At 42.0% G+C, this 16070-nt stretch overlaps 1 protein-coding gene across 1 annotated transcript in view; it reads left to right on the top strand.

Moving 5' to 3' along the window:
- Nucleotides 1-16070, top strand: part of Dock3 (dedicator of cytokinesis 3) — a 187819-nt gene that overhangs the window by 142807 nt on the left and 28942 nt on the right. Inside the window, exons 30-38 of the mRNA XM_013028052.1 lie at nucleotides 1259-1334; nucleotides 1730-1830; nucleotides 2084-2142; nucleotides 4909-5057; nucleotides 7094-7179; nucleotides 9872-9967; nucleotides 11844-11904; nucleotides 12414-12507; nucleotides 12951-13099. Coding sequence (XP_012883506.1) covers nucleotides 1259-1334; nucleotides 1730-1830; nucleotides 2084-2142; nucleotides 4909-5057; nucleotides 7094-7179; nucleotides 9872-9967; nucleotides 11844-11904; nucleotides 12414-12507; nucleotides 12951-13099 — 871 coding nt within the window. The remainder of the gene's footprint in view (nucleotides 1-1258; nucleotides 1335-1729; nucleotides 1831-2083; nucleotides 2143-4908; nucleotides 5058-7093; nucleotides 7180-9871; nucleotides 9968-11843; nucleotides 11905-12413; nucleotides 12508-12950; nucleotides 13100-16070) is intronic.

Genomic DNA, 16070 nt, shown 5'->3' with positions numbered 1-16070 from the left:
ATTTTATTTCTCACCTCAAAGCTACTTGGCTTCCACTCTTTAGACTACTACTGCCTGCTCCCACTGACCCTTATTTTATGTTGGCATTATACAGAATGTAGTAAAATTACTTACATTAGATATATTAGCAAACCAGCATGATATTTCCACTTGGTACCTTTTGTAGAGCACTTTCCCCTCAAAAAACTGCAACAAGTGTTTTGACTAGAACATAACAAAAGAATGCCTACATAGGGCTGGGAAGGTGGCTCAGTGGTAGAGCGCTTGCCTTGCATGCATGAGGCTCTGGGTTCGATTCCTCAGCACCACATAAGCAAAAAGAAAAAAGCTGTAAGTGGCACTGTGGCTCAAGTGGTAGAGCGCTAGCCTTGAGCTGAAGAGCTGAGGGACAGCGCCCAGGCCCAGAGTTCATTCCCCACGACCGGACCCAAAAAAAAAGAATGCCTACATAGTTGTACGGGTACTTGCTCAGATACTACGGATACTTGCTCAAATACTAGATTTTTTTCCTTCTGAATTCTTTATCTCTGTTTCTACTCCCACTCATAGCACTTTAGGCTTCCACTCATAGTCCTTTAGGAAAAGCCTCTTTCAAAGCTTTTACCTTTAAATTTTGTCACCCCTCTGCTAGTGGTCTAGTCTCTCTAATGCACTGTCTTTACTTTGTCCCTTTTCTGAACTAAAGCTCAGGTAGCCCTTTTTCAGACTGTTTAGCCAAGGCCCTCTGCAATCAAACCCTCACTGTGCATACCACTTTCTTTTCTACTCCAACCAATGATCTCAATTACAGCAGAGTAGTCCTCCATTGCCTTTTTAAGATTAGGAGGAATAATCTAGACCAAGGCCTAAAGTCAAATGACTTATAGATAAAAATGCTAGTTATATGGCAAAGGAAGTTAAGATCCTGTTATCAAGTAAAATAATAAAATTATGTATGCCCCAAATCCTACAATCTGTATATCCACAGGTCCCAAAATATTAGAAATTAATCTTTGAGGTAGAAGAAATAATAATGAATTTAATAGTCCAAGGAGAAGTAGTGTAAAAGACACACTGAAATCCTATGCTATTTTACTATGGAGCATTTCTCCAAGACTGGTTTTCTGTGGAGTGTATACTATCTTCTCTGTCCTTTATAGTCACGTCTCACATAGGAGCAAGTTGTCTTGGTATTTTGCTGACAATCCATAGATGCTAAGCAATCAGATGCCATTATTTAGTCTTTTAATTTTGCCAATGCTTTGTTGACTTGTTTCAGTATTATAGTCACTACTGTCCAGTACCTGTCTTCTGCACTACACAAGAATTTCACAGAGACAGATTTTGACTTCAAGGTAGGAGCTCACAAAATCCATCAATACTATGATACCCCTAGCAAGTTAAAAAATGCTCATTGCTTTTTGCTTCACTAATATATTCTTAGTATCAAATAGCTTCTGCACCTGATAGTAATTAGAATATGACCTAGGAGCCTCCCTTGTTGAAGTGTTGAGAGCTAGACATTTATGAGTATGCTTTCTAGTTCAGATCCAACACTCTTGGCTTCTGAAGGAGTCAAGAAAGAAAAAAAGATCAAAGCCCTGTTTGCAAAGATACTTAAAAGGGAAAGCAAATTAGGATCTTAAGGTTATAAAACAGAATCTGTGCTACATGGATGTATTTAATAACTCTCCTTACAAGGCTAAAGACTTAGGCTGTCACATGATTATTCTTTCTTTTGTCTCTCTAGGTGTGGAATTCTTACTTTAGCCTGGCAGTTCTGTTCATAAATCAGCCAAGCCTTCAGCTAGAAATCATCACCCCAGCCAAGAGGAAGAAGATTCTAGATAAGTAAGTCAGACGTCTCCTGTTCATCTTCCTGTCACTTGGCCATATGGGACTACTTTTCCATGACAAGATCCTTCAGAAGTTTACAAGGTTCTCATGGGTGTTAGTTTTCCAATGTGAGAAATTCATTCGATAGCCAAATAGTTTAATATTTTGAGATGCATTAGAAACAACTAGTGCTCAAGTATTGGCCCTATTGGCCTGTCTTTCTGAACTTTCTTCCACTAACAATTGACTCCTGTGTCACTATTCCTAGGTATGGGGACATGCGTGTGATGATGGCTTATGAACTGTTCAGCATGTGGCAGAATTTGGGTAAGTCTTTTCTCCCTATTGCTCTCTCCCACATACTGCAGAGTTAAAAAAAAAAAGACTAATAATTTCCACTTAAGTTAGTTCAATCTTCAAAATCCTTATATAACTTTTAACATAACACCTCAGATGGATGATGTAGCACATGTGCATAAAGCTCTTGGCAGAGAGTGTTTGGCTGAGAGATAAGACCCCAGTACTACATATGTACAGTCTCTGTTTGGAGAACTAAAATCAAAGGAAAAAAAAGAAGGATCCAGTACATTTTTTCCAGTTTGAGAATCAATCCAGGCTTACAAGATACTCTGTTTTTCATGTCCAAGTCTAGATGCTACAGGCTTAAAAGTGTATTGTGACGCTACCTAACACATGAACAATGACTGCTATGAACTTTAGTAGAGGTTGAAATACTTCTTGGATCTCTGGTATTCATATATCCACATCATATACTTGACACTAATTGCATGAAGGAACATGTAAGAAGCGGGTTACAGCCTAAGGATAAGATTGATTTTGATTTTCCCCCTTTCCACAGCTTCTAAAATAACCACCACTTTGGATCTAAAGTTGCCAGATTAAAGTTGTCAGGCACTTGTGGCTCATGCCTATAATACTAGTTACTCAAGAGGCTGAGATCTGAAGTTCAGAGTTTGAAGCTAGCCCAGGCAGGAAAGTCCATGAGGCTCTTGTCTCCAATTAGCTATCAAAAGGCCAGAAGTAGAGTTGTGACTCAAGTAGAAGAGCACTAGCCTTCAGCACAAAAACTCAGGGACAGCACCAGGCTCAGAGTTGAAGCCCCAGGACAGGCACAAAAGAAAAACTTGTCAGATCAGTGTGTCCAGTAGAATCCTTAAGTTGCCTTAATGGCTAACATACTTATGTCAAACTGATAGCCCGGCGTGGTGGCTCACACCGGTAGTCTAAGCTACTCAGGAGGCTGAGATCTGAGGATCGCAGTTCAAAGCCAGCCTGGGCAGGAAAGTGAGACTCTTATCTCCAATAAACCACTGGAAAACTGGAAGTGGTGCTGTGGCTCAAGTGGTAGAGCACTCGCCTTGAGCTGAAGAGCACAGGGACAGCGCCCAAGCCCAGAGTTCAAGCCCCATGACTGACCAAAAAAAAACTGATAGGGGCCAGCCCATGATACTATAGGTATCTGAACACTCTGTCAAGAAGCAAGAGAAGATATTACTGTTTCATGTGAAATATGCTATTTCTATCTGAAATGGGTTTTCAAAATGGAAGAAATAAAAACACTAGATTTGCCTCTATGAAGTCATTATTGACTTACTACTTTCAATGGAACTATCCTCTAATTCCTAAGAATTGATTTTATTTGGCTGTAGCAATTATTGCACTGGTCCACAGTTTATGTTTGTTTTTTTTTTTTGAGTCTGCTGCCTGGGCTGGCTTTGAACTGTGATCCTCAGATCTCAGCCTCCTGAGTAGCTAGGATGACAGGCGTGAGCCACCAGTGCCCAGCCACAGTTTATCTTCTCCTTAGTCTCTCTCTCTCTCTTTTTTTTTTTTTTGTCTGTCCTGGGGCGTGAACTCTGGGCCTGGGTGCTGTCCATCAGCTCTTCAGCTCAAGGCTAGCACTCTACCGTTTGAGCCACAGCACCACTTCCAGCTTTTCCTGCTTATGTGATGCTGAGGAATCAAACCCAGGACCTTATGCATGCAGCATAAGCACTCTACCACTGAGCCACCTTCCCAGCCCCTTCCTTAGTCTCTAAAGTGACTAAAGCAGAGCTCTAATGCTAGTTCTCTCTGCCTCATGATTGCAATAAGAAATACTGTCCCATGGTTCTTGAGGGCTGTGGTACTCTAGCCAGATGATAGGCCAATTAGAGTAGAACCCACATCACTCACTTTCCATGGGAAAGCCTTATAAAAGAAGTTGGAGGATTAACTGAGGCAATCTTAATATATGTAGTGTCACCATCAGAAATATAATATGAAAACAGGCAGAGTTAGGGGTAGACAGAGATACTCCAAGCTAGCCGGTCTGGGTAAGACTGTGCCATAGGTTCTTGGCACATCAGAAAGAAAGATTTTTTTTTTTTGATACACATGAGCACAGGCATTGAAGAGGCCCACATACTTCAGATGTTATACCTGAATGTATATGTGTATATACATACTTAAGGTGTATATCACATGCACCTGGAAGACTGAACCAGGGTCTAGATAGTCTTATCAATTAAATTTCTCAAAGCTAGACGTAGAATCTCTAGAGAAAATAATACTGTGTTTAAGCAGAAATATATGGATTTTCCTTGCTCGATAAATGCTGTAAATAAATAGACCATCTGAAACTTAGTGCATGTTCCTCAGAAATCTTATTCTGTATAGAATAGCAAACAGTGTTTCTTGATTTAGAGATTTTTAGGTGGTTTATGGAATTTTCCAGATTATTTGGAAAAACAATTTCATAAACGTTGAACATCTGCTTTAACTTGGCCAGACTAGTTTTACCCATGAATTCTAAAAAGCTGACGAGTACCTCAGAAAACAGCAGAAGAGAGCTGACTTTACTCTTAGAAGTTTCACGAATAAGCTAGCAATGTTGAGGGTGCAGAGATTTTGTTCAGTGCTGAAACTCAGAGATAATGATCAAACCCACAGCTGTGCTAGGCAAACACTATACCACTAAGCTATATTTCCAGCCCCGGAATAAATCATACCATGTGCTGTGGCCCACCTGGAAATCTTCCATGGAAGATTAGTGCAGACATGCACTGATACCTGTTTGATTTTTTGGTACAGGTGAACATAAGATCCACTTTATTCCCGGAATGATTGGTCCTTTCTTGGGGGTAACCCTGGTCCCTCAGCCAGAAGTGCGGAATATTATGATCCCCATCTTTCATGACATGATGGATTGGGAGCAGAGGAAAAATGGCAACTTCAAACAGGTAAAAGGACACCTGGCTGTGTTCAGGATGTTATTCAAGATGTTATGGACCCATTCTTCTCAGGCAGGTGGCCCAAATGGTCAGGTTGTGGTTCCAGTAATGATGGGCTGTACTGTGGTCATTGAACTTTGTTCAAGGGTTTTCTCTTACTTGCTGGCCATAATTGATTTGTTGATTTATCTTCATCAAGTTAGAAGCAAGAAAAAAATTAGAGGAAATCCAGGATGCTGGATCATACTTGTAATCCTAGTTACTGGGGAAGCTAAGATTGGGAGGATCACTATTTGAGACCAGCCTAGGCAAAAAGTAAGACCACTGTCTTAACCAATAAAAGCTGGGCATGGTGGTGCATGGGTGTCATTCCAGCTAAATGGGATGTGTATATTGGAGGATTGAGGTCCATGCCAGCTTAAACATAAATGTGAAAATTATACAAAAATATCTGGGGCATGGCTCAAAGTGTTAGAGCACTTCCCTAGCAAGCACAAGATTCTGAGTTCACACCCCAGAACTACCTCAAACACACACACACATACAGAGAGAGAGAGACAGAGAGAGAGAATCAGAGGAAAGGGACTAACATCACATGAAAGGAACTTTTGATGAAGTAAAGAATAACAAAGCCTGGTTTCACTCAGGAGATGGCCCTGGGAGCATGTTACCTTCCTCCACTGTATGGCCCTGACATTTTTTTTTAAGGAAAGTAAGTTGGCAATTTATTTTTTTTTCTTTTTTCCTCTGTTTTATTAGTGTATATTAATTGTACAAAGGAGTATCATTGTGGTATTTCCACCCATGCATACAATGTACTTTGATCAAATTTGCCCCTATTACTCTTTTTCATGTCCCCTCTCACCTAGTGTAGGCATTTCTAAGGCTGGAGCCAGACCAGGTAAAGTAGTCCAAGATTTCCCAGTCTGTGGATCTAGGAGACAGTTCTGACTGAGCGCTTTATGCTTTCCCCTTGTGCAATTCTTCTGCCACCACTGAAGTGGTGGAGATGATTCCTGCCTTTATGTCTGTAGCTCCAGGGAATAGTACTAGGATCAATACAGACCATTGTTAGGGAGGTTAGTCTTAGCTTAGAAAAGAAATAATTTGGTAGCAGCATGAAGTGTCCACTTTGATTTGTTCTGCTTTGAGATGAGAATTTGTCTTTGCTGGTCTGAGCAGCTACAGCTATCTGATTCTTGAAAATGAAAACAAAAACATAAAGGAAAACTGGATATCCTGTATATGATCCTACTCTGTATAAAAATTAACTGTGAATGCATCAGAGACCTAACATGTAAGACCTGAAACGTGAAAAGTATTGAGGAAAACATAGGAGAAATACTTCAAGATGAAGGCATCCAAAATGAGACTCTAGTAACCTAGGAAAGAAGAACAATAATTGAAAGATTCTATCAAATTGAGAGGCTTTTGTAAGCCAGGTACAGTGGCTCAAGCCTGCAATCCTAGTTGCTTGGGTAGAACATGAAAGGATCAAAGTTTGAGACCAACCCAGGCAAAAAGTTTGTGAGGCTTCATCTCAACCAGTGGCTGGGCATGTTGGCACATGCCTGTTATGCCATCTACAGGAAGCACAATATCTGAACACAGTGGCATGTTCCTGGCATACACAGTGATGTGGGGAAGCATAAACAGGAGAATTGAAAGCCCCGGCTGGCTTGGGCATAAAGTGAGTCCCTACCTTGGAGGAAAAAAAAAATGGAAAAAGAGCCTAGAGGCATTCCTCAAATGATAGAAGCATCGGCACTTAGTACCTTAAAGAGTACCTTAAAATTTTAAGTCCTGTGTCCTATTTAAACCATTAGGGTGGGAGGCCTTGCTAATTAGAGACAGGTGGTGGTTTCTTGGTGCTGCAAAGAAGATCTTAGAATTTTTTTTAGAATTAATTTTTTTCCTTAGAATTAATTTGGAGCAAGAATAAAATGTGAAAAAGTTTCCCATGATCTTTACCCAGCAAAGACACTAGAGATTTCTCATTCTTTTTCTGAGTTCAGTTTGTGTTTATGAAGTCTGTTTTCTTCTAGGTGGAGGCGGAGCTGATTGACAAGCTGGACAGCATGGTTTCAGAAGGGAAAGGTGATGAGAGCTACAGGGAGCTCTTCGGCCTGCTGTAAGCTGCCCCAGTCCCAGGAATCCCAAATCTGGGGAGTGGGTCAAATGGGCCAATGAAGGTTCAAAGCCTGTCTGTGCTAGGTTGGGTATGAGAAGAGACCTAGCACTTGGTAGTAGCAGTGTTGCTGCTTTCTATCAAGAAAGCAGGCTCTTTCAGGGTATGGCCATAGTTGCCTAAGAAGAGAAAATATCTCAGCTAGTTGACAGGAAGAGGCTCATTGTTTATCTTTACCACAGGCAATGCATCCACTTAGGCCAATCACTCATGGAGACTTAGGTTACTGCTCCATACTGACATTTAAAGGATTGGAATTCTCCTCTAAAAGAGGGGCTCCTGTTTGTCCTGCTTTGCAAGACATTGTAATCAGCTTAGAAAATACTACAGTGGGCTTTTCAATTATTTACACTGTCTTGACAAGCCATTTTCTATTCTGTGAAATGAAATAGTATTAGATGATGTCAGGGTTCCCCTTGGACCACCGTTTTGTGGTTTCCTTCTTGAGTTGATGGAAGGTAACAGCCTTGAGGCAGGTCTTGTAAGGCTTGAGTCCAAAAGAGGGCCTTAGAGAAACTGTAGCCTCCCATGTTGCTCTTTCATCTTTCTAAAAATGCAATCTCAAGCTTTAAAAATGAAATCTCAAGTTCTAGAGTATCCTCGTTTCCAGCATTGATGTTGTTTTCTGTTTGAATTCCATTTTGAAGACAAATCTCTGTTTTTTCAGTACAAATACTGATTGTTTGCTTAGAACATATCTGCAAGGGGAGCAGAGTAAAGATATATCATCCTTTCCACTTTAGCCTGGGCTCAGGGAAGTGCTTGCAAGCCATCAGTTACCTGGCCAATAAAAGGTAACTCCTCTGAAAGGATGGCCCAGATCGTCTAGTTTCAAGAGGAAAATTACTAATTTATCTTACTTTTAAATATTTACTTAATGAATTTTTGACATTTAAATAATTATAATTTATGAAAATGAGTCTATCCTTTAGTGTTTCTTTTAACTGAAGATGATTCTAATTATAGAAATAAGGAACAAGTAAATAACTTCACTGTGAAGGAAAACTTGTTTAAAAATAAAAGAACCCATACTGGGTGTGGTGGCTCACGCCTGTAATGCTAGCTATTCAGGAGGCTGAGATCTGAGGATCACAGGTCAAAGCCAGCCTGGGCAAGAAAGTCCATGAGACTCTTATCTGCAATGAACCACTCAGAAAACCAGAAGTGGTGCCTTGAGCTGAAGAGTTGAGGGACAGCACCCAGGCCCAGAGTTCAAGCCCCACGACCAACCAAAAAACAAACAAGAAAAAGAACCCACAACTACTAATTATGTGAACAAATACTCTTTGCAACACCTTTTGTGTATGTGGTGCTGGAGCTTGAACTCAGGGCTTCCCACTTGCTAGGCAGGTACTCCACCACTTGAACCATGCCTCTAGCCCTATATACCCTTTTAAAGTCATCCTGAGAACTGAAGACCACTGACATTTTCCAATTTATATCTTCAGAAGACATTTATAGAAACACTGAAAGAGAATCCTGGGCTAATTAAATTAGATTAGAAAAGACTGAGTTAAACAAAATTGAACAAGCTGCTGTATTGAAAGACTTCTCATAGCCCTTAACATGCAAAACAGTATAAAAACACTGCAAAACAAGAGAGTGACCAGCATTTCCCATGCTCACTGTCATCCAGGACCAAAGAACTCTATAGATCAGCTTAAGACATGCTAGTACAATGGCCTCTTCTGTGCAGGTTAGAGACCGGAGTTGATGGTCATTCCTTCTCTCCCCAGCAAACTAGATCCCATGGGAAAACCTCATTTTCCCTGAAACTTTGACCTTAATGTATGGTCTGTGCAAGGAAATGAATGCCACAGAAAAAGTATTAGTATCAGCCTTATGTTTGACTCCTCAGTGATTGCCTCCAGTTGGGCCAGTCACTCTAGGCCACTTTCAACTTTAGAGAGCAAGAAGCAGTGTGGAATGGAATTAGGAGTAATTTGTGGAGTGAGACCTGGACCTGAGCTCATTATCAGAGCAAGCAGATAATAGGTCATCATCCCCTTGAAGAGACCAGAAGACCTCAAAAGCCAGGTTTTATGATGAAGCCAGAGACTTGCTCCAAGGTGACAGGAGCATTGTGCTGGTTTGTTTGGCACTATCCCTTGAGAGTGTGTTTGGCTGAGTGTAGCTCCTGGACTTGCTCTCTGTCCCTCATGCTATGCAACAGAGGCTGGTGACAGCCTTCCCTTGATTTACATGAAGAGCTTGGTTTGACTGTTCGCTGAAGCTGCCTCTGGGCCATAGAGGCAGTTAGGCAATTGGCAAAGCCAGACATGTTCTTCTGTGGCCCCTGTCCCTTATCTTACTCCATTGTTCCTTGAAAACAGACTTCCAGGTGTATGTTTGAAGAGGTTGGGGCTTTGAACCACACACAGCTCCACCTCAGAGGTATCCCTAGGGACCTGTATAGAGAAACAGGAGATGTGTTTGTTGCTTCCAGTCCAATAACCTCCTTGTCTTTGCTTTCTGCTTCATGGAGTAGAACCCAGCTGTTTGGGCCATACCCCAGGTAAGAATGCAGTGTGGCAAATCTGTCTCCAGATTGATCACAGCCCCCACGGGCTCTTACATCTTACTCTTTTGCTCAGAAATAGCTCATGAATTGAATTTGCTTCATCTTTTTCAATAGCCTGCTGGAGAAGGTTGAACAGGAAACATGGCGTGAGACGGGTATTTCCTTTGTTACCTCAGTCACCCGCCTCATGGAACGCCTTCTTGACTACAGGTAATTTTTTTCAGGAACCTAACCACTCTCTTCACTAGTATGATAACCTCTCCTGCAAAAGTATTCCGTTGACCTTGAAACAAGGCACATGGCCGGGCGCTGGTGGCTCATGCCTATAATCCTAGCTACTTAGAGGCTGAGATCTGAGAATCACAGTTCAAAGCCAGCTTGAGCAGGAAAGTCCGTGAGACTCTTATATCCAACAAATCACCAGAAAACCGGAAGTGGTGCTGTGGCTCAAGTGGTAGAGCGTTAACTATGAGCTGAAGAGTTGAGGGACAGCACCCAGGCCCAGAGTTCAAGCCCTATGATTGACAAAAACAAACAAATAAACAAACAAAAAAACAGGCCACATGAGATATGCCTCTAATCCCAGCATGGGGAAGGCTGAAGCAGGAGAATCTTGAGTTCAAGGCTAGCATGGGCTGCCTAGAAAGATCATGTCCTTCATACAGAGAGAACTGTTCTGTTCTAGATATTATTACCAGTCATTAGAAGTCAGCCAATGATCAGGGACAAAGCACCTTTCCTCAAGGGCAGACCAAGGCTTCCAGGATCTCCCCAAGACGTGGACACGTGCACTCAGGAGGCCTCCCAGGGACATATAATCATCAGATCTTCTACCTGTAATAGCTAAGGCTCAGAGGAATGGGCAAGAGAGTAGAGAAAGCTATCTCTAGAACAAGACAGGAAGCACCTGTCATATTTCAGTGCAGACCTTTCTCAGAGCCATGTGGCAGACAGGCAGGGTCAGCTATACAAAAATATGACCAGGGAGGACCTTTTGGTCACCCATTTTTCATGACTTATTCTTTGCTTAAATTCTATTTCTGTCCCCCAAATGAGCAGATTAGATGAAACGGTCCATGAGTGTGAAGTCTTTCCAGTTTGAGACCTCATGTGGAATTAGAAAATTTTTTATGAACACTTGTCATTCCAGTCATGGCTTTTGAAGTTGTCCAAAAGTTTAACAATGAATCAACCACAGAAGCTCTAATTATTCTCAGCAGCATTCAGGTGGTGGCTAAGGGTGCCTTTTAAGAGCCAAGAAAAAGGTGAAAAAGAGTAAATAGGAAGGACAGACTTGAAACCTACCTCCAAGCAATAATGCTCTATCATATACAAATGCCAAAGGGTTTTAAGAAATACTAATTATTTGGTGAGCCCATCAACTGTGCCATGGTTGCTATGGCTACAGGATTCTGAAGCTAGGGCCTTTGAGTAGAGGGTCTTAGCTACTACTCGATGGTTTCCCATGAAATGCCCTTTAGCTGGGCTCCAGTGGCTCATGCCTATAATCCTAGCTACTCAGGAGGCTGAGAGCTGAGGATCAAAGTTTAAAGTGAGCCTGGGCAGGAAAATCCTTGAGATTCTTATCTCCAGTAACCACCAGAAAACTGGAAGTGGCACTGTGGCTCAAGTGGTAGAGCTCAAGTGCCTTGAGCTCCAGAGCTGAGGGACAGTGCCCAGGCCCAGAGTTCAAACCCCACAACCAACAAAAAAAAAAAGAAAAAAAGCCCTTTAAAAAGAACTTTGTGCCTTCATTTTTTATTTTTATTTTTTGCCTTCTACTTTAGTGACACAATCTCCTGTGCTAAGGATATTGTTAGATACAACTTAATGCCCTGATTTATCAGCTGGGCTTTGTACTCTGCCACCAGAACAAGTAAATTAAATTAAACATGAAAATGGAGACCCTTGAGCCCCAGGAATGAATAGGTACAAAGTTCCCAAAGCACTCATAATACGATCCTCATCTATAGAGGTACTTTCTGTTAGAGAGCATCTTACCTAAAATTTGATCAGTACTGTTCTTTGTACTGCCCCAGGAGTACCACTTCATATCACAAGCACTAATCTGTGTTATCTCTCCTAGGGACTGCATGAAAGGAGAGGAGACAGAGAACAAGAAGATTGGCTGCACTGTTAACCTAATGGTGAGAGGACATGGCCTCTTCCTTCTGTCTACCCAAGGGAATAGTTTCACCCTGCATGGATTGGCTTGGCCTTTCTACGTATAGGTTACATGGTTTAAAATTTTGAGTCAGGATATCAACTCAGTTACTGGTATATTGGAGAACTGAGCCTTATCAGAAACATTCCCACCTGAGACAAGAGTAAAGGAGCTTTTCTTTGAAGCAGTGTTTTAGCCTCACCTCTTGGAAAGGTACCACCAATCCCAACAAACCCTGATTTATAGCCTTCCTTGATCCCCAATCTCAGATGCACTTCCTCTTTAATATCACTTAGGACTCGCACAGACCCACCCGTGGCTCAACCCCAGCAAGCGTCCTATCTGACTGGTCCATTTTCTGATGCCTCCAGGACCTCCCCTCCTCTTCCTGCTTAGCACATCCAGAGCTTTGGCAGGCTCAAAGTAGGCTCAAACGTGGCCTCCAAAGGTGGCGGACTTTCTCATCTTATGTGTATATTTTCTCTCACACAGAACTTTTACAAATCTGAAATTAATAAAGAAGAAATGTATATCCGATACATCCATAAGCTTTGTGACATGCATTTACAGGCTGAAAACTATACAGGTAAGTGTTCTTGAAGATAGAATGATGGATATGTACAGCTGGCAGAGAAAGGCTCCAAACTGGTGCTTGCCAGATCTCAACAGTGCTGGACCCATCTTATCCCTTTACCTTGCTCCTTCTCCTTAGCTTCTTTGTGGTAAATGGAGAAAGAGCAGACAAAACTCCACCTTCTGCTATGTCCTCCACTCTCTTAGGCTGTTTCACTCTCCTTCCATCCTACCTACCCCTCTGAGGACTCAAAGATGACCTACATTCTGGTGCTCCAGGTTCAGAGCATCCTCAATTCGGTGTCACTCCTCATGGGCAGTTTTTCGTAAATCTCCCAAAGCCTGGCCGATGCATACCTTGCCCTGGTATTCTGCTTAGCCTGGACCACCTGGGATCAGGCTATTCCTGGGCCCCTGAAAAGAAGCCCTAGGCCTCCATGCTATCTATCCTCACAGAGGCTGCATTCACCCTGCTCCTTTATTGTGAGCTGCTTCAGTGGGAGGATCGGCCACTGCGGGAGTTCCTGCATTACCCATCCCAGACCGAGTGGCAGCGGAAAGAGGGGCTATGCCGGAAGATCATCCACTACTTCAACAAGGGCAAGGTAGGTGTCATGGGCAGCCCTCAGTTGCTGCTGTAGCGCATGACATCTTGACATTGTATAGTTGGCAGCAGCTGTAGAGGGTGGTGTGTGGGGAGGCAAGTAGGTGGGTGCCCATATGTATGTATCAGATTTAGAGGCAGCGTAATTTTCTCCCAGTGTTTTAAAAAAAAAGAAAGAAAGAAAGCTTAATTCTATGGCTTGAAAGTTGATTCCAGATTGGAAGAGCCTCAAATGCCAGCTTTGTGCATCTAAAAATGATAACTGCTAAAGCTCCTATAACGGGCTTCTGGGACCCTGTCTGTATTAGATATACTTAAAGAATCCTTTCTGGATGACATTGCTCATGATGCCTTATACTTATAAACTGATTGTTGAATGGTAACTCCTTGAACTACTTGAAGATAATAAAATTATAATTTAAAGGCTGGGAAGGTGGCTCAATGGTAGAGCGCTTGCCTTGCATGCATGAGGCCCTGGGTTTGATTCCTCAGCACCACATAAGCAGAAAAGAAGCCGGGAGTAGCACTCTGGCTCAAGTGGTGGTCGAGTGCTAGCCTTGAGCTAAAGAGCTGAGGGACAGCGCCCAGGCCCAGAGTTCAGACCCCATGACTGACAAAAAATAAATAAATAGATAATTAGATCGATAGATAAAAATATAAAAAATGCTTTCTGTAGAAAAAATAATTGGTAAGATCAGATGGATTGTAATCATAGCCAAAGCAGGTCTACACTGCCTATTATTAACATAGGTAGACATATAAAGTGATTAGAGATGAGATTCTTCATTGTCTTCATTCTTATTTTGTATTTCTTTTACAGAGTAGTCTCGGCTTCTCTATCAGTGTGGTTATTCTAATACAGACTTGCTTCTGTGGGATTGTCAGTGCTGGTTCAGGCTTCCTGGGGGCTTCTCAGCCATCTTGTTCCCATCTCTGGAGAGCTCCTCCTAGATCCTCTGGAACCTACCATAGCATGTGTCCTATGCACTAGAAAGATTAGAGATATATAACCTTTTTAAACTGTTCTCTCAGCCAGATGCTGGTGGCTCACACCTGTAATCCTAGATGGCTGAGATCTGAAGATCGTGTTTCAAAGCCAGTCTGGGCAGGAAAGTCCATGAGACTCTTATCTCCATTAAACCACCAGAAAACTGAAAATGGAGTTGTGGCTCAAAGTGATAGAGTACTAGTCTTTGAGCAATAAGCTCAGGGACAGTGGCTGAACTGATACTCCATTACTATCAGCTTAGCTTAGCAATGTGACATCCTGAGTTTAAACCGCAGTATTGCCAGGAAAAAAACAACAACAACAACAAGAAAAAACTATTCACTTAGAAAAGAAAACATTCACTCTATGCAGAGGATATACTAGAGAGGCACAAAAACCTTTCTAAAACTGCGAAAGCTTTCCTGTAGCCTAGTTTACAAGAGAGGTTCTTGTTCTTCTCTCATCCAGCCCAAGTAACAGATCCACAGTGCTGTCCCAGAGCCTCTACCCCTTCTGGTCCAGAGCCTGAGTTAGGGCCTCTCACTAGTCTGGTTTTAGGCCTGTCTTCCTGGCTTTAGTTGACCTGGAGCTGCTGCTATCCACAGGCCCAGCAAGCTTGCCCATAACAAAGAGATGTAAGCATACTGTCCATCTGTATGAGTAGTTTTGTACATTAGTTTCTTTCCACAGATGCACAGGGCAGAGTTAAAGAGTAATCCTGATCTGACTGCTGGTAGAACATATGATAATAATGACCATCTCTTCATCCCACACTATAGTAATGCATAGAAAATCAGGATTAAACCTTAATATGGACTAGGGAGTAATGTGCAAAGCATGATAGGAAATTTATAGTTCAGAAAGGAGAGACCAGTAGACTTCATAAGTCAGCTTCTTGTATATCTTTTCACTTCTTCCAGAAACTCTACCTTGATTTTACAAATTGCTTGGTAAACCCCTTCATGAGGGACATTTCAAGTCTCAACTCCCAGTCTGCCACATCCTGTCCCTGAAGTTTTCCTCTCTTGTCTAGTGTGTGAGAGCTGGCCCTCTGTGGAAAGCTAAGGCAGCGTCCTGGGTTACGATGCATTAAAAAAAATCTCTCTTTCACACACACACACAATCTTCCAGAGTTGGTAGAAGTGAATGGATTTTATAGTTAGCTTGTGTCCTGCCAAAAGGAGAGAAGCAAAAAAGAAGTAGCAAAGGATGTATTATACCTGCAGTACATTCGTTACCTGTGTCCAGAGACAGCTCTTAAAAGCCCTTACACACCCTAAAGACTAGCAGAATGTCTTTAAACTCTTGGTTTTGCTATGCTCTAAAGATATGGTAGGGGAAGGGGATACCTTGGATCACCAAAGTCACAAATTAGAACTGAGGTACCAAGAAGATAGATGAACATTTATCCAAATTGGAACCACTGTCAGCAAGCTGACATGGAGCCCTCATCACCTAAGTAAGCTTATGGGCAGCTCCTGACAGACTGGCCAGAAAGAAGTAGCAAAGCTACCCCATAGAACTACCTTTCAGGCATGCTGTTAGAGGTCCTCGGCTGTAGCCTGCTCAAGTAGCACCTGGAGCTGGAAAGAGGACTGATGCGATGCGATGGTGCAAGGAGTTTTCTTAGCTTCCTGAGGCAGAGGCAATGTATTGGGCAGAGAGCCAGGCTCTATTTAAAATCCTGCATGTCTATTTGTCTTTTTAATTGGACCAGCAGTTTTAGTCCATCTGGCATTGATTTCTTCAAAGAATAGAAATAATATGCTCTTTTAGAAAAATACAATCTCAAAGGAGATTGGTTTCCTTCTCCTTGAGGCTGTTTCAGATAGTATTATTAAAAATACAGTCTTGACCTGGTATTTATTGGTAGAATTATATGGTACCTAAGATTTGCGTGGGAAACTATGGAGAGGAGAAAGTAGATAAGAGTATACATGATGTTTGATTGGTCCTGAGTTGGTCTTTTTTTTTTTTTTTTTTT

Source organism: Dipodomys ordii, unplaced genomic scaffold (genome assembly GCF_000151885.1).
Source record: "Dipodomys ordii isolate 6190 unplaced genomic scaffold, Dord_2.0 Scaffold107, whole genome shotgun sequence".
Taxonomy (NCBI): domain Eukaryota; kingdom Metazoa; phylum Chordata; class Mammalia; order Rodentia; family Heteromyidae; genus Dipodomys; species Dipodomys ordii.
The sequence above is the reverse complement of the archived record's forward strand: the minus strand, read 5'-3'. Positions and strand labels throughout refer to the sequence as shown.